At 39.2% G+C, this 17,326-nt stretch overlaps 3 protein-coding genes and 1 pseudogene across 4 annotated transcripts in view; 2 read left to right on the top strand and 2 right to left on the bottom strand.

The window, feature by feature from the left end:
* LOC146465230 (blastula protease 10-like) overlaps window positions 1–17,326 on the bottom strand; it is a 532,877-nt gene that overhangs the window by 435,801 nt on the left and 79,750 nt on the right. The gene's annotated exons all lie outside the window — the stretch shown is intronic.
* On the top strand, window positions 119–4,711 carry LOC146465242 (uncharacterized). Its single transcript, XM_085128493.1, has 2 exons — window positions 119–932; window positions 1,509–4,711. Exons 1-2 carry the CDS (start codon window positions 884–886, stop codon window positions 4,103–4,105), a joined length of 2,646 nt encoding a protein of 881 aa, XP_084984619.1. The 5' UTR covers window positions 119–883; the 3' UTR covers window positions 4,106–4,711.
* On the bottom strand, window positions 6,983–8,483 carry LOC146465241 (uncharacterized). Its single transcript, XM_085128570.1, has 2 exons — window positions 8,347–8,483; window positions 6,983–7,605 (listed from the first exon to the last, which is right to left on the bottom strand). The coding sequence occupies exons 1-2, from the start codon at window positions 8,440–8,442 to the stop codon at window positions 7,135–7,137; spliced, it is 567 nt and encodes a 188-aa protein (XP_084984696.1). The 5' UTR covers window positions 8,443–8,483; the 3' UTR covers window positions 6,983–7,134.
* On the top strand, window positions 12,919–14,287 carry LOC146465240 (uncharacterized; annotated as a pseudogene). Its single transcript, XR_014868334.1, has 2 exons — window positions 12,919–13,017; window positions 13,663–14,287. The product of XR_014868334.1 is annotated as an uncharacterized LOC146465240 (transcript).

Genomic DNA, 17,326 nt, shown 5'->3' with positions numbered 1-17,326 from the left:
AATCACGGCGTAATTGATACTAATTGTATATCTCAGGCAAACATTCCACGTTATAACAACAAAACAGCACAATCTTTATTTGTACTTTTTCTTTATGTTAAGGTGGCTGAACACAGTTTCGCCTGGGTGGCCAGCGGTATTACGTAACACGGCGCGGCTTTTAAAAACAAAAACAAACGTGGCGGCCAAGTCCGTAGCAAAAATATTTTTCTCCAGTTCTCGTCTGCTCGTAAAATGTAGTTTCAATTTTCGTGCATTTCCCAGACGGGTAAATTTAATTCCAAATAATTATTCTGTCCGGCTATTATGTGCAAAATGGCCGAGTCCAGCAACTCAACTCAACAATCCGTACGATAATCGTGAAACGAGTCGCGATCTTTGCGTGACAAAAAGTTGCCAAAGTAAGCACAGGTTTACAAGCTTTTTCGGTATACCCCTCGCTAGCGCCCTGCTTTCCTTGGTGTTTGGACCTACCGCTTTCTGCGGGGAAAATGATGAAAACGAATTTTCAACGCCCGGAAAACAACCTTTTTTTCGGTCGCGGACAGCGAAAGCCGCTAAAAGAAGAGCAAGGACTGAAGCCGCTCGAGCAGAAAGTTGTAAACGCCGCTTGTTTTCAGAAGAGGACGATGAGAACGACCAGCCACCTCCCGTGCTAGACCCACCAGTTCTTCGAAAAAGAGAGACACAAACACAGCAATTGGTAAGGATAAATAACATCATATGACATTGGCTCTTTTTTGCATTTTTCTTTTTACAGTACTTGGATTATTACAAACTCCATGTAAATGTTTATCTTTGTATTTATTTACAGACTTGCAGTACTGGAAAGGATCAGGAATATAAAAATCCAATTAAACTATCAGGCTACAGATTTGTTGATATGGGTCTGCTACAACTGTCTTTACAAAGTTGTCAGCACTGCAAATCCGGTAAAGAGCCCACAACATTTCCTTATCAATATTCCTACAATGCCTACTCTCAGTCCAATATCTACATGTGTACAGTACCTCAAGGGAACCAGAAATGAAAATTCTCAATCACAGGCACACTTTTGTACTGTACCAAAGTGACAAATGCACACAGCATTTTATTATTTTATTTATTTATTTCCTGCTAAAGTTGCTACCATTACTGGAATAATTTTTATACGATCAGTCATAAAAAAAAAACTTGCTGGTGTCCACCAAACATAACAGTCTGATGTAACAGTTTACAAATATCACATAGATGGCAAATGCTTGGACAAACACTTCAGTGTCAACAAACTATCAGAAATATTTTCAATCTTTTTTCTCAGCACCAGGACTGGATTATTGAAGCTTTTCAGATAATTTTATAAGATGTATCCTACATGTATGCATTGTTGGAAAGTAAAATTATATAAGAAACCATTGTAAATCGTGCCTCACTTTGAGCCCCAACAGTACATACATGTATGACTGATAGAAATTTAAATACTGGCTTTGTAGCATATAATAAAAGTTTTATCCTCCAATTCGTTTTAGGACCTCTTTGTATTTCAAATGCAGTGGAAGAGAAAAAAGAAGGCTGTGCAAGTGTTTTATCAGTGGTGTGTCAAATCTGTAAAAAGATCAACAAAATTAAAACTTCGAGACAGCATCAGTTTGGCAGGCGAGGGCCTCAGCCATATGACGTAAATACTAGAATTGCACTTGGAGCCATCGACAATGGCATTGGATATAGCCACATCAATAGCTTGTTAACAACCCTTGATGCACCATCAATAAACAGAAGTGCATACAAACGCCGTGAACGAGAAATAGGCCTAGCCATAGAAGATGTTGCAGCAAATTCATGTGAAATGGTCTTAGAAAATGAAATTGAAATCGAAAAAGCAACTGGGACAGTTCCTGGCGAGGATGGCCTGCTACCTTTATCTGTGTCATACGATATGCAGTGGTTGAAACGTGGAAAGGCAAACGATTCGCTGACTGGACATGGGGCAATAATGGGTTCAAAAACTAGACAGGTCATAAATTTTGCATCTGCTAATAAATTTTGCAGAATTTGTGACAATGCCAAGTCAAAAGGTACACAACCTACAAAACATGACTCTCGTCTGAATCACAAAGGTTCTTCCAAATCTATGGAACCCCAGGTAGGAGCTAAGCTTTTCAGTGAAGCACCAAATTATGGTGTCAAATACTCAGTCTTTATAGGAGATGATGATAGTTCTACGATAGCAAAGATTCGAGAAGAGGTGGTCTATAACGTTGAGAAATGGTCAGACACTACTCATGCAACGAGAACACTTGTAAGTCATTTACACAAAATAAGCGCACAGAAACAAAGTTGTCCTAGAGAGTCTCCACTATCACCAAAGGTCATTGAATACTTCAAGAAATGCTTTAGCTACTGCTTGAATCAAAACAAAGGAGAGCCCCAAAAACTAAAAATTTCACTTGCTGCAATTGTTCCTCATGCTTTTGGGGACCATAGACAATGCAAAGACAACAACTTGAGCTGGTGTATGTGGCATAAAAATCCAGAAAAATACAAACACAAAGATCTCCCTAATAGCACCGACTTAAAGGGTGAAAACTTAAAAAAGGTTCTAACTGATTTATTTGAAGTCTACACCAGTGATCTTCTCATTAACAAAATAGTGGAAAACGCATCTTCCCAAATCAATGAAAGTTTCCACAGCACAGTTGGTTCCAAGGTACCGAAGATTCGTTTTTACGGAGGAAGCGAAAGTTCAGATCACCGAATAGCTGCTGCTGTCGCACAAACTAATCTGGGTAAACAATATTTAGCTGATACTCTGCGATGCGCAAACATTGAACCTGGTACAATTACTGAGAAAAATATAAGGTCAATGGACAACGAGAGGGAAGAACAAAAGAAAAGGAAGGCTACTGTTGAATTTAAAAAACAGCGAAGGAAAAATTATTTGAAAAAAAAGTCAAGAAATAAATCGGAGCTCAACCGGGAGGAAATAACTTATGAGAGTGGAATTGCTTTGAACTTGAACCCCGATTTACTTCAACAAGCCACTGTCCCGCCAGAAACTTTCAAAGAATTTGAAAATACTGTACCTACATTTACTTGCCGACCTCCCAAGAAATATGTCAGATGTCCAACTGGTGAAATAAGTAGCGGAAATTTTGTTTTCGTCGTTTTCGACACCGAAACAAGCTGTGGGGGGAAAGAAGCCGAAATATTACAACTTGCAGCCCAAACCAAACAAGGCAACAAATTTTCAAAATATACACTTCCAGAAAAGGGCATTTCTCCTCATGCTACGCGAGTAAATAGATTGCAAACAACATGGCTTGGTGGTAGAAAAATGCTTCATCGTGGAGGCATATTCTTGGAAACTGTCGCGTACAATGAGTGTTTGAAATCGTTCGTTGATTTTCTCGAAGAAATTAGTTCACTAAACGTACCAGCTGTTCCTGGTAGCTCCATGAACGTTGTCCTCATTGGCCATAACTCTAACACTTTTGACACTCCTGTGTTACTGAGAACAATCCTTCGCTATTTTCCAGAGCTCATTCAGAGAATGAAAGATCTAAATATTCACTTTGGTGATAGTCTCGTTCTGTTTCGTAATCTTGTCAAAGACCAACGCGAAGCTCTGAAAGCAGCTGACGGTTCCTATGTCAACATCAACCAAGAATCTCTATACAAACACCTTTTTAACAGTGATTTCGACGGCCACGATGCAGTTGAAGATGTAAAAGCCCTAACAAAAATCCTCTTCAACTCTTCCATTCACACAACAACAGAAGAAATCATCGACAAGAGCAACACGACATCGCTGAGTTCAGCCATGGAAGATCTGGCATACCTTGACAAAAGCCACAGTTTGCTGAAGTCCTTTGAAGGAGTAATCTGTTCTGGAGTCGTTAAAAGGTCTTTGACCAAAAGACTGGCTGATTCCGGAATTGGTTTGAAGGACCTTGAAAACTTATGGAAAGCACATGGCGAGCAAGGACTCGTTGCCATACTGGCAAATCCGCCAACAACAAATAGATCGACTCGCCGCCCTCGTGGAACTTCTGATGTAGTCGCTTTAAATGCACTTGTAAATCACTTTAAAAGTCGGGTGGCCGCCGTTGCGAATGCTGAACCTTAGGTTTTCTGTTTAGTTTTTCGTCGTGGACACATTTCTTAACGCTTCGAATTAACATACCGCTCGAACCGCTCGCAAAAAGTTGCGCATGCGCAGTATGTTCGAAATTTGTGAGCGCTTCGTTAGGTAAACAAATCTATTTTTTTCAAAATCCAGTCATTAAAAATCCATATATTTTTGCATGCTTTCAGACAAAATTACGTCTCAGACACCAGAAACAAAAAAAATAAAAACTGACAGAGGAAATCAGCAATATGCCCAAGAATATAGTAAAACTTTATTTTTGTAAATAAATAAACACCTGTCTGTCAGAATCGCGTGAAGTTCCCGTCATAAAGATGTCATAGGCCCCTTTACATGTGTGCAATTTTAAGTAAAAATCTAATGAGTGGATTTTCCGATAAATGGAAAAAACTAGCTTTATTAGGTTGCATTCGATCTCTTCCATTGCCATGGAAACGGCCCACCTTATAAAACCAACTTCACAAATCAACTTTTGCGGTATTGTTTATTACTTATGCCAAGTATGGGCTCAACAGCTATTAGCATTTAAATGTGGCATCACGCAGAAGTACAGGTACTCAGATTTTCCAAAACTGTGTTCAGCCACCTTAAGTTAATTGCAAAAAGATATGAAATAAAATTAGAGTACTGGCTGCCTCAAACAACGATAGGGGCTAGCGGCGCTAGGCAACCAGTTGACATCAGCATTAAATGAAAATAAATTACAGGTCAGCAAGATAGCACAAATTCACAAGAGACACACACAAGGACAGAGAAACTAATGGAATAGATATTACAACCAGGAATTACTACGCTATTATCATGTAATCTCACTTGAGGAGTTCAATTAGGTAGGAAGATATCTTTTATAAACCTGTTCCAACTGTTTAAACAGGAAATCGTCAAATCCCTGGAGTCAGAGAATAGTACGTTTTAGGTTTTAAACAAGCTTTCTACGGATAACTAGGTTTTGTAGGTTGTGACTCGTTATAATGTGTTATGAGTTGTAGACGTTTCGTGCTGGCTAATGAATGAATGAATGAATAAATGAATGAACGAACAGTGAATGAATCGGGATGCTCGAGTGAGTGAATGAATGGATTATGTAAGATGTGAATGGATGGATATGTTGTAGTTAATTTTTTATCTCAGTTAATTTGTAGTTTTCCTTTGTTGTTATGGATGGTAATGAGTGTAAAACGAAGGAAAACTAAAAATTAACTAAGATAAAATATTAACTAAAACAGATACATATACGTAGAGGGATGGATGGGATGGATTTCATGAGAATGCTTCCATCCTTGCTTGAAGCAATTACTGAATTGAATTGAATTAAACAGAACAGAATCGTCACTTTAAGAGTAGGGATTTTGATGGTTGAGTTTAATCGTTTGTCTCACGATTGAGTCACATAGATGTGGATCGCGACGTTTCGACCACTATTCTGCTGGTCTTCATCAGGCGATGGTGTCGAGTGATTGCCTAACAGTATAAGTAACAGTTTATTGTCCAGGGCATTTCATTGCCCATAAAAGCAGTGGTGAATTTATTTAAGGACAACCATTTCTTTTTTGTAACAGAGTTCTCGCCTGCAGCTAAATGTTTGTTGTTGCTGTCGTTGTTGTTGTTGGGGGGGGGGGGGGGGGGTTTGGTCAGTTCCATATAGTGGGATATACGGAGAGGCTTAGCCCTAAAGGTGCCCCCGCCCTTACCGCTCCCATAAAACGACAACTGTGGGATATCACTTAGTTGGGTTTATACAGTAAACATCGACTGTAAGGGAGGGGGATGCCAATAATCTAGTCGAGATCTAAAATGAACCGATAGCGGCTAGCCAGAGGCGCCTTCACATGCTGACGTCCGATCTCACCCCATAGAATTATAAACCGCCATGAGACTTGGTGATATGTGTGGTATATTAGAATTCATTCATTCATTCATCACCAGGCTTCCTTCCTCTTTTCTACAGAAGATACCACGTAGCTCATTCAGATACGCGGAGAAAATCATTATCTCTGTAACAATGGCTAAATTTTTTGGCCAGCAATATATAAAAGCGCAAATTGTCGAAACACTTTCCATTGCCTCTTGGATCCGCTTTTTCAGATACAAAAACAATTTCTTCGAGATACTCAATGGACGAAAACACCATGGAAGAGGGAGGGACGAGAGAGAAAGAAACACAAGGTGAACGAAAAAAATCGCGTAGCATTCGTTGCGTCGATTAAAATCTTGTCTTATCTTGTTATTTACCTCGGTAAGTGAAACACGCGAATGCGCGCAAAAATTGCCTCCCACGAATCCTGGAGTAAAACAGAGTGGCTTTGCTTCAATGTATTCCTTGATTGATTGACACTTTCTCGACCAATGAGAAGCAAAACCAAACCCAGTCGTGACTTGCTCGTACGCACTTTCCCGCACTCGACGCCGATTACATGCATTTTGTTCAATTCCGATCGGCCGATTGCGCTGTTTGCGTCTCTTGTGATTCGTCAAAATATATAATTGCTTTGGTTTAATTTAGTTTGATGAGCACCCAATTGAAATCCGCTCTAAGAGGCCTCACGCGGTCAACGTGCTTTGCAAGACGCATATCTAGATTGTGGCGTAGTCGGGACTTCCTTTTTCGTTCGGTGTTCGGCAGAGGAAAGTTGTTTTTCTTGTTCTATATCATTCTTTGTCACCCTAACTTTGCTCATCTGGTCATAAAAGACGCCATGTCTCTCCAATATTCACAGAACTTTGACATTCGCATGAGATTCTGTATACAACGTCTTCAACCTCGGAAAACCCCGTTTAAGATCCAAATAATTTTAAAAGGTAAGATGACGAGCGGTGAAAAATTCATAAATACTATCAATAAATAAGAAGAAGTGCTTACCATTGAAAGCTTTAATTTATTTGGTTTAACTTCCACCTTTTTATTCCCAGACATTCTAACAATAAATGATTGATGTATTACTATCGACCCTTATCACCGTTACAGTTTTAATGCCCCGCTAACAGCAACGCCCAGAACACTTTTCTGTTTACGGCTTTCGGCAGCAGCAGAAGCTAAAATAGGGGTAGCCGTAATCCATGACGGTTTCGTCAGGACTGGATGCCTCGTTTCCCCCGTTATGTGCATTCCCACATTTGTAGTTGTAAAAGGAGCCCACGATCTGCCCATTCTTTGTAGCCTTATCCTTTTTTCCATACACGGAAACCTCTCCGTCGCAGGTGCTGTACACAGTTGGAGCACAGATCTCAGTGCAGGTCTTCGTGTCACGGGTATTTCTCACCATAACCGCGTTAGCCCAGGGTCCACTTCCTCCTGAGGCGGTGCTTCCTCTGCAGGCAGCAGCTGCCGACATGTGCAGTGACTGCCAGGCCAAGTCGTATGCCGAATACTTGTCGTATCCAGCATCAAGGCGGTCTTGAGGCAGACGGCCATTGTCATCGAGTAAGGCAAAGCCCCCAGGTTGGCCGGCCTTGTCCAGCCGAGCTTTGAGTTCGGCAACCTGAAATAAATTGCATGATATAGCTCAGCTTGGCTTCAAGTTTTATTGCATATCCTTCTAGGAACCAAAAATGTACAAATTTTATGTCAGAGTCATTAATACGTTATACAAAATACGTCACTTTCACTCTTTTAACTGCAGAAAATGATACCTCATTCCCTCAAAAAAGGTCTTTTTGAGACTGTGTTGATTGAAATAAGAATAGACTGGGTGTAAACAATCCTTTCAAAGATTTTCGCGATTAATGAAAGCACAGCGATAGGTCCAGAGCTATTTAAATCATCCTTTGATGTGCCTTACGATTCGGTATAACTTTTCCCAGCTTAAGCATTACGCTCAATTGACATGTTAAACGTGACCGTCAAGGTATTACAAATCATCGGAAGTACCTCCTTTATTACCAAACGCGAAATACCATCTACTGCAGACGACATAGTTTTAATAACGTCAAGAATTTCACCTGGTGCGGTTTCTTTTAATTCAAAGGAACTCAGCCTTTGGGAAAATCCTGGGGAAGCATCCGCGTCGAAATCAAATGGTTCTAAAATTTATGCCGAACGTTGCGTGGAAGCAAGTCTTAAGGCTTATTTCTGTAAAATTTTTATTTAAATGTTCAGTGATTTCCTTGGCGTCATGGAAAATAAGTTATCTAAACTTCAGTTTATGGACTTTTGAAAAGTTAACTGATCACAAATTCGAAATAAACGCTGTCATGTTTGAGGAAATACAGTAATTGTTAACCTCTTGTTGTAATTTGTTCAATTTTCCTCCTCTAGCATCAATCCCAGTGATGAACAGTAGAACAAGTAGAGAAGTAGAGAAGCAAGAGGGCTTCATGTCTCTTGATTTTCTTTGATCTAAGAAGAAAGGAAAATGTGTATTTTAAAATGAATGTTTGTATAGATTTTATGAATTTTCAATCTACTCTCCTTATTACACCATATTGTGATTAAGCAACTTTTGTTGCTCAATTACCTTTTTAAAATAAAAGTAGGGCCTGTTTGTATGGAAAGGTTGTTCTGAATTAATATGTGGATATCTGAGAGAAAAGGTAACACAAAAGTAAAGAAAAATTAAAATAAAAGCGTTTTAGTAGACCATGTAAAAGCGATTTTTCAAGAATGCAAAATATGGTAACCTTCAGTACATAGGCAAGCGAAAAAATCAATAATTTACCAACTGAAAATTGTTTATTAATCACTGCAATTCATTAAGCATTAAAACATTGTTAAAACTAATGGTTCCGCTCGGTCCCGTTTTTTGTTTTTAATCATTTTATAGTATATCACGGATAGAGTTAAATAGAATTAATAATGATATAATGCTAAAAAGCTATGTTTTATGAAGTATCAAGGATTAGAGCGATGCTGGTTAACAGGAGCTCTAAAGCTGTCTTTATTTTCAACGACATATGGCTTTAAATAAACGAATGCGAGAAGATAGCATAACGTACTATAAACTTTCATTTAAAATGAAGTTATTAATATATCACAGGCAGTACAACCAAGGTAGAAATCAACTGTTCATCCAGCCCTAGCTTCGCGAGGCTTTGCGAGTCACGTATTTCTAGTTTAAAATGAAGTTATTAATATAAGGATGTTAAGATGAACGATTGAACGCGAGGAAAACTTTCCTTGGTACGTTTTGTGTCGGAGGAGCTATGAATCTAAACAATGCGGCGGTAATAATTCTAATTGTTGAGAGCTTTGTGGCTTGTGTTATCATTCGTCTTTTTAATGTTATAACCCATAATGGGCTTTGGTATCACTCGTAGATGCAGTCGACTCCCGATAACTCGAACCTTCAAGGGAAATTGAAAAAGGTTCGCGTTAACGGGAGGTCGAGTTATCGGGGGTAAAAGAATTTAGAAAATGACCTGAAAGGAAAGGAAAATTGTTTCGAGTTAGCGCGAGGTTCGAGTTAGCGAGGGTTCGAGTTATCGGGAGTCGACTGTAATGCTATTTATTCTTAACAAACGTTATTTCATTTTCGTTTCGTTTCGTTAGATCATTTGCGGCTTTCAATAAATGACCTTCTAGCTTGAAGCTTGACCAGCTAATTCAAGTGCTGTATTTCTGTTTGAGGAAAATCGGATTCAAGCCAGAAGCACTGAGCATGAAAATGAGCCGGTTTTAGCTTACAAAAAACACTGTGGCCTTGGCAAAAACTCGGCAAGAAAACTGGGATCCTGATCAGTAGCATGAAAAGCTGCAAACAGTGAGTTGTTGATAACTGTGTTTCTGAAAATTCAGGCAAACGTTTCGAATATATCAGAACTCACTTATACTGCGAAAACACGCATGGACAAATTGTGATTAGAATACTGATGGGAACAATTCAAGAATTAACTGGGTCTCTTATATGAGGTGTTATATCACTGATATAATTCGGATGCCGAATGGCTACATTTAGTTTAAAGTGATACTTCGTTTTGTAATCTTACCACCTTTCCAGCGAAGTCTTCACCCTTCTAACAATTCAAAGAAGTGTGCTGAAATAAATAGGCTTTTAATTGAAGTAGGTAGAAAACACTTACCTTCGAATTCTTGAGTACACTTAACGACCAAATGGTTGCTAGTAAATATGTGACACGGTGACCACACGCGTTAAAAACAATTATCAGCGTCCTAAGGGGGTTTATTTCAATCCTTTGTTAAAATGTTTACAAAATTTGAGTCACGGGCTTTTAATTTAAGCAGGGAAAAAACATTGAAATTCGAATTCTTGACTTCACTTAAAGACCGAATGGGTGTCAGTAAATATGTGGCACACCACAAGCGTTGAAAACAATTATCAGTGTCCTAAGGGTGTTTATTTCAATCAATCATTTCATTGGTTAAAATGTTTACAAAAAGTTGAGGTACGTGCTGGAGCATAATTAGAAATGAAATTCTTCACTTCACCGAGTGGCTGCTAGTAAATACGTGATGAACTTTTGAAACAGACCACTATCGTTGAAAAACATTTTTGTCAACTCTCTCAAATACTGTTTCCAAGACTCTCTCGTAAGTGACCACTGCACAAATTTCTGAATCGACCGCAACCACTTTCGGGACTAGCAATTTGAAGAGGCTGTCCTTGTTAGAAGAGCCTCCCACGTAGTCGTTTTTAGGGGGCTCGTATTACCTCTTCCCCGTTATGAATTCTTTGATTGCAGTTAGTTAATAGGCTTTTAAACGAGATATTTTAAACGAAGGGCACACGTGCTGTAATCTCACCTAAGGTCAAGTTCTGTCTCCGCCGTGATGTTTTTCACTGTTCCCGCGAGAGGCGTTCTGGGGTCAACGTCAACCCTCCAGAGTTTAAAAGGTTCAGCGTGATTGGCTTAGCGGCGGAAACGCTTTAAATTGAACGTAGAGTGAATATTGAATATATACCTTGAAATGAACAACTGTCAGTCACGCAAAACAAACACTGCTATAGCACATCGTGGAAAAGAAAAATAGCTCGAGAGGTTTCATTTAGAATACCAACAAAAGGATAGATCTTCTCTAAAATTTGGCCAGAAATGTTTACCTAGTGATTATTATTGTATTTCTAAAAGAGTTCGCTTCAGAAATGTGTATATCGGTCTGACGGCTTTACGTTTTGTTTCGATTGAAATCCGTGAATATTAGGGGTATCGCGGAACTCTGTACGGCACGCAGCGTAAAGTTCCCACAGATTTTATTCCATACATTAGTAGATTGGTGTTAGTGCTTTTGAGTTAAAATAGACTTGACCCTAAGTCAGGTCCCACTTTTGTAAAAATAGGCTTTAGCTACATGTATGTCACGTTTAATGCATTCTGAAGTTTAGGAGGAGCTATTTTGAAAAAATTGTAACTCATTCAAAATTTTACAGAAAACAAACGTTAAACATTTCAATTGTTATTGACAAATGGAAAGTTTAATGTGTAAAATATTCAAGCTGTTTGAGCAAGGAATGACGTTTTGGAAGCACCGGCAATGTATAGATAAATTGTAGAGTCCCCAAAGGTAAAATGGGTAGTTTTGAGGTCACCTTGTAAACCGTCTCGCCAGCAACGAAAAAAATCGCATTGAGCTCAGTAAATGTGATATTTTTTTATGGGATATAATGATTGATGTTAATAGAAAAAACCAGCGAAATCGCTGAAAAGCCGAAATTTGCCTTATCCGTTCTAACGTTAGCCTCCCACGTAGTCGTATTTTGGGGACTCCTATTACCTCCTCCCAACAAACGCCTGCTCACCCAACCGCCACATTCCTTTCCGCTGTTAAGCCAATCACGCTGAACCTTCTAAACTCTGGAAGGTTGACGTTGGCCCAGAACGCCTCTCGCGGGAACAGTGAAAAACATCACGGCGGAGACAGAACTTGACCTTAGGTGAGATTACAGCACCGTGTGCCCTTCGTTTAAAATTTCTCGTTTAAATGCCTATTAACTAACTGCAATCAAAGAATTCGTAACGGGGAAGAGGTAATACGAGCCCCCTAAAAACGACTGCGTGGGAGGCTATTCCAACAAGGACAGCCTCTTCAAATTGCTAGTCCCGAAAGTGGTTGCGATCGATTCAGAAATTTGAGCAGTGGTCACTTACGAGAGAGTCTTGGAAACAGTATTTGAGAGGGTTGACAAAAATGATTTTCAACGATAGTGGTCTGTTTCAAAAGTTTATCACGTATTTACTAGTAACCATTCGGTGAAGTGAAGAATTTCATTTCTAATTATGCTCTGGCACGTACCTCAACTTTTTGTAAACATTTTAACCAATGAAATGATTGATTGAAATGAACACCCTTAGGACACTGATAATTGTTTTCAACGCTTATGGTGTGTCACATATTTACTGGCACCCATTCGGTCTTTAAGTGAAGTCAAGAATTCGAAGTTCAGTGTTTTTTTCCTGCTTAAATTAAAAGCCCGTGACTCAAATTTTGCAAACATTTTAACAATGGATTGAAATAAACCCCCTCAGGACACTGATAATTGTTTTCAACGCGTATGGTCACCGTGTCACATATTTTTTCGCTTGCCTATGTACTGAAGGTTACCATATTTTGCATTCTTGAAAAATCGCTTTTACATGGTCTACTAAAACGCTTTTATTTTAATTTTTCTTTACTTTTGTGTTACCTTTTCTCTCAGATATCCACACCTTAATTCAGAACAACCTTTGTCCATACAAACAGGCCCTACTTTTATTTTAATTTAGGTAGTTGAGCAACAAAAGTTGCTTAATCACAATATGGTGTAATAAGGAGAGTAGATTGAAAATTCACAAAATCTATACAAGCATTCATTTTAAAAGACATGTTTCCCTTTCTTCTTTGATCAAAGAAATCAAGAGACATGAAGCTATCTTGTTTCTCTACTTCGGCTCTACTTGTTCTACTGTTCATCACTGGGACTGATGCTAGAGGAGGAAAATTGAACAAATTACAACAAGAGGTTAACAATTACTGTATTTCCTCAAACATGACAGCGTTTATTTCGAATTTGTGATCAGTTAACTTTTCAAAGTCCATAAACTGAAGTTTAGATAACTTATTTTCCATGACGCCAAGGAAATCACTGGACATTTCAATAAAAGTTTTACAGAAATCAGCTCTTAGACTTGCTTCCACGCAACATTCGGCATGAAACCACACCAGGTGAAATTCTTGACGTTATTAAAACTATGTCGTCTGCACTAGATAGTATGTCGCGTTGGTAATAAAGGAGGTACTTCCGATAATTTGTAATAACTTGACGGTCATGTTTAACAAGTCAATTGAGCGAATCGTAAGGCATATCAAAGGATGATTTAAATACCTCCCCACCTATCGCTGTGCTTTCAGCAACCGCGAAAATCTTTGGAAGGATTGTTTACAACCAGTTTATTTTTATTTCAATCAGTACAGTCTCAAAAAGACCTTTTTGATGGAATGGAGTATAATTTTCTGCAGTTGAAAGAATGAAACTAACGCATTTTAAGAAATAAGGCATGGGAAATGTAAAATGACTTTGATATAAAATTTATACATTTTTGGTCCCTAGAAGGATATGCAACATAACTTGAAGCCAAGCTAAGCTATATCATGCGATTTATTCCAGGTTTCCGAACTCAAAGCTCGGCTGGACAAGGCAGGCTAACCTGGGAGCTTTGCCTTACTCGATGACAATGGCTGTCTGCCTCAAGACCTCCTTGATGCTGGATACGACAAGTATTCGGCATACGACTTAGCCTGGCAGTCACTGCACATGTCGGCCGCTGCTGCCTGCAGAGGAAGCACCGCCAGAGGAGGAAGTGACGCTGGCGTAACGCGGTAATGGTGAGAAATACTCCTGACAAGAAGTCCTGCACTGAGATCTGTGCTGCAACTGTGTACAGCAGATGCGATGCAGAGGTTTCCGTGTATGGAAAAAAGGAAAAGGCTACAAAGAATGGGCAGATCCTTGGCAACTTTTACAACTACAAATGTAGCGGCAGTCTATCGCCCGGGGGGAACGAGGCATCCAGTTCTGAGGAAGCCGCCATGGATTACGGCTACCTCTATTTTTGCTTCCGTTGCTGCCGAAAGCCGTAAACAGAAAAGTGTTCTTGGCGTTGTTGTTAGCGGGGCATTAACACTATAACAGTGATAAGGGTCGATAGGAATACATCAATCATTTATTGTTAGAATCTCTGGGAATAAAAAGGTGGAAGTTAAACCAAATAAATTAAAGCTTTCAATGGTAAGCACTTCTTCTTATTTATTGATAGTGTTTATGAAATTTTCACCGCTCGTCATCTAACCTTTTAAAATTATTTGGATCTAAAACGGAGTTTTCCGAGGTTGAAGACGTTGTATACAGAATCTCATGCGAGTGTCGAAGTTCTGTGTACATTGGAGAGACATGGCGTCTTTTATGACGAGATGAGCAAATTCAGGCTGAAAAAGAATGATAAAAAAACAACTTTCCTCTGCCGAACAGCGAACGGAAAAGGAAGGCCTAACTACGCCACAATCTAGATATGCGTCTTGCAAAGTGCGTTGACCTCATGAGGCCTCTAATAGAGCGGATTTCAGTTGGGTGTTCGTAAAACTAAATTAAACCCCAAAGTAATTATATATCTTGACGAATCACAAGAGATGCAAACAGCGCAATCGACCAATCAGAATTTGAACAAAATGCATGTAATCGGCGTCGAGCGCGGGAAAGCGCGTGCGAGCAAATCAAGATTGGGTTTGGTTTTGCTTCTCATTGGTCGAGAAAGTGGCGTGGGTTTTGTCAACCAATCAAGAAATACAGTGAATCAAAACCACTCTATCTTACTCCGGGATTCGTGGGAGGCGATTTTCGCGCATTCGCGTGTTTCACTTACCGAGGTAAATAAGAGACTACTGGTAGTCAAGATTTTAATTAACGCCACGAATACTACTCGATTGTTTTCGTTCACTATGTATTTCTTTGCCTCTCGTCCCTCTTGCTTCCATGGTGTTTTCATCCATTGATTATCTCGAAGAAATTGTTTTTGTATCTGAAAAAGCGGACGTCAGCATGTGAAGGCGCCTCTGGTAGCCGCTATCGGTCCATATTAGATTTCACCCACCCACCCACCCACTCAACCCAAGCATGTGTGTTGTGGCCAGACCACAACACCGGGAACTACGTCCCGTACCCTTGCTGCGAACAGTGTGTGGGTTCTTTAACGTCCCACAAAGTAATCATGAACAAGGGTTGTGAAGACGGGACCTAAGATTTATCGTCCTTATCCGAGAAGACTAGAAAGTTTAACCATTTGCAGATGTCATTACAATGGCAGCACTTTTCTCCTCAATTAATTCAAAGACCCTGAGTGTTGGTCCGGCCGGGGTTTGAACCCGCAAACTCCCGCACGGGACCCCTCTGATCTTCCAACTGAGCCAACCGGTCGGCGGTTGGCTCAATGTTCCTATGTAAGGAACTGAAGGACTGGAGCTCTCCTTTATCATGTCAATAACTAATTTAAAAACAAAATAAAAAGATAAAATAATAAAAAAAAAAAAGTTTTAAAAATTATTTGGCTCTAAAACGGGATTTTCTGAGGTTAAAATCCTCCAAAAAACAGGAACTAAGTTTTGAATAGTTTGGCTACTCTTCATCATGCAGGTTACGGTGTCAGTTTTTCCTCAGTAATTACACGTTTTTTTTTTTTGTTTGTTTGTTTGTTTGTTTTTTTTTGTCTTGTTTTCTTTTTTTACATAAATACGCGTTATGGTGTTTAATGAAGTGTTAATGAGCGCCGGAAATGTAGTTCAAAATAGCTTTTTCAGAATTAGCTCCAAGTTTCAAGTTGTTCATGATCGTTCAGAGTTTCCATTCCATGGTGTTGTTAACGCAGCGATTCAATTCCTTCACGAACTACTTTTCTTTGCCTTAGACCCATTTCTCTGCTCATATTATTGGCATCTCCCTCCCTCCCAGTCGATGTTTACTGTATAAACCCAACTAAGTGATATCCCACAGTTGTCGTTTTATGGGAGCGGTAAGGGCGGGGGCACCTTTAGGGCTAAGCCTCTCCGTATATCCCACTTTATGGAACTTACCAAACACCCCCCCCCCCCCCCCTCCCCCGCAAAAAAAAACCATTTCGCTGCAGGCGAGAACTCTGTTATCTCTGTTATGAACAAGAAATGGTTGTCCTTAATTGAATTCACCACTGCTTTTATGGGCAATAAACTGCTTCTTATACTGTTACGCAATTAGTCGACACCATCGCCTGACGAAGACCAGCAGTATAGCGGTCGAAACGTCGCGATCCACATCTATGTGACTCAATCGTAAGACAAACGATTAAACTCAACTATCAAAATCCTTGCTCTTAAAGTGACGATTCTGTTCTGTTTAATTTAATTCAGTAATTGCAGCGAAAGTCACTCACAAGTTGATTTTTCTTGATCGTCACTCAAAACAGATCCGAGTGCTTCAAGCGAAGATGGAAGCATTCTCATGAAATCCATCCCATCCATCCCTCTACCTGTATGTATCTGTTTCAGTTAATTTTTAGTTTTCCTTTGTTGTTATGAATGTTTTCCTTTGTTTTACACTCATTACCATCCATAACAACAAAGGAAAACTAAAAATTAACTGAGATAAAAAATTAACTACAACATATCCATCCATTCACATCCTACATAATCCATTCATTCATTCACCGGAGCATCCCGATTCATTCACTGTCTGTTCGTTCGTTCATTTATTCATTCATTCATTCATTCATTCATTCATTCATTCATTCATTCATTCATTCATTCATTCATTCATTCATTCATTCATTCATTCATTCATTCATTCATTCATTCATTCATTCATTCATTCATTAGCCAGCACGAAACCTCTACAACTCATAACGCATTATAACGAGTCACAACTTACAAAACCTATAGTTATCTGTAGAAAGTTGGTTTAAACGTACTATTCTCTGACTCCAGAGATTTGACGATTTCCAGTTTAAACATTTGGAACAGTTTTATAAAAGATATCTTGCTACCTAATTCAACTCCTCAAGTGAGATTACATTTTAATAGCGTAGTAATTCCTAGTTGTATGTATCTGTTTTAGTTAATTTTAGTTTTAGTGGTAATATCTATTCCATTATTTTCTCTGTTCTTGTGTGTGTCTCTTGTAAATTTGTGCTGTTTTGCTGATCTGTAATTTATTTTCATGTAATGCTGATGTCAACTGGTTGCCTGGCCCCGCTAGCCCTTATGGTTATTCCAGGCAGCCAGTACTCTAATTTTATTTCATATCTTTT

Source organism: Pavona decussata, unplaced genomic scaffold (genome assembly GCF_977016875.1).
Source record: "Pavona decussata unplaced genomic scaffold, jaPavDecu1.1 SCAFFOLD_156, whole genome shotgun sequence".
Classification (NCBI taxonomy): domain Eukaryota; kingdom Metazoa; phylum Cnidaria; class Anthozoa; order Scleractinia; family Agariciidae; genus Pavona; species Pavona decussata.
Note: the sequence above shows the minus strand (reverse complement) of the source record. Positions and strands in the feature narration are given on the sequence as shown.

Bases quoted from the DNA above. Each gene is read 5' to 3' on its own strand.
- LOC146465242 (XM_085128493.1), top strand. From the start codon at position 884: ATGGGTCTGCTACAACTGTCTTTACAAAGTTGTCAGCACTGCAAATCC. The intron at 933-1,508 runs GTAAAGAGCCCA...AATTCGTTTTAG, and splicing joins TTGTCAGCACTGCAAATCCG to GACCTCTTTGTATTTCAAAT.
- LOC146465241 (XM_085128570.1), bottom strand. From the start codon at position 8,442: ATGAAGCCCTCTTGCTTCTCTACTTCTCTACTTGTTCTACTGTTCATC. The intron at 7,606-8,346 runs GTTAACAATTAC...AATTTATTTCAG, and splicing joins TGAACAAATTACAACAAGAG to GTTGCCGAACTCAAAGCTCG.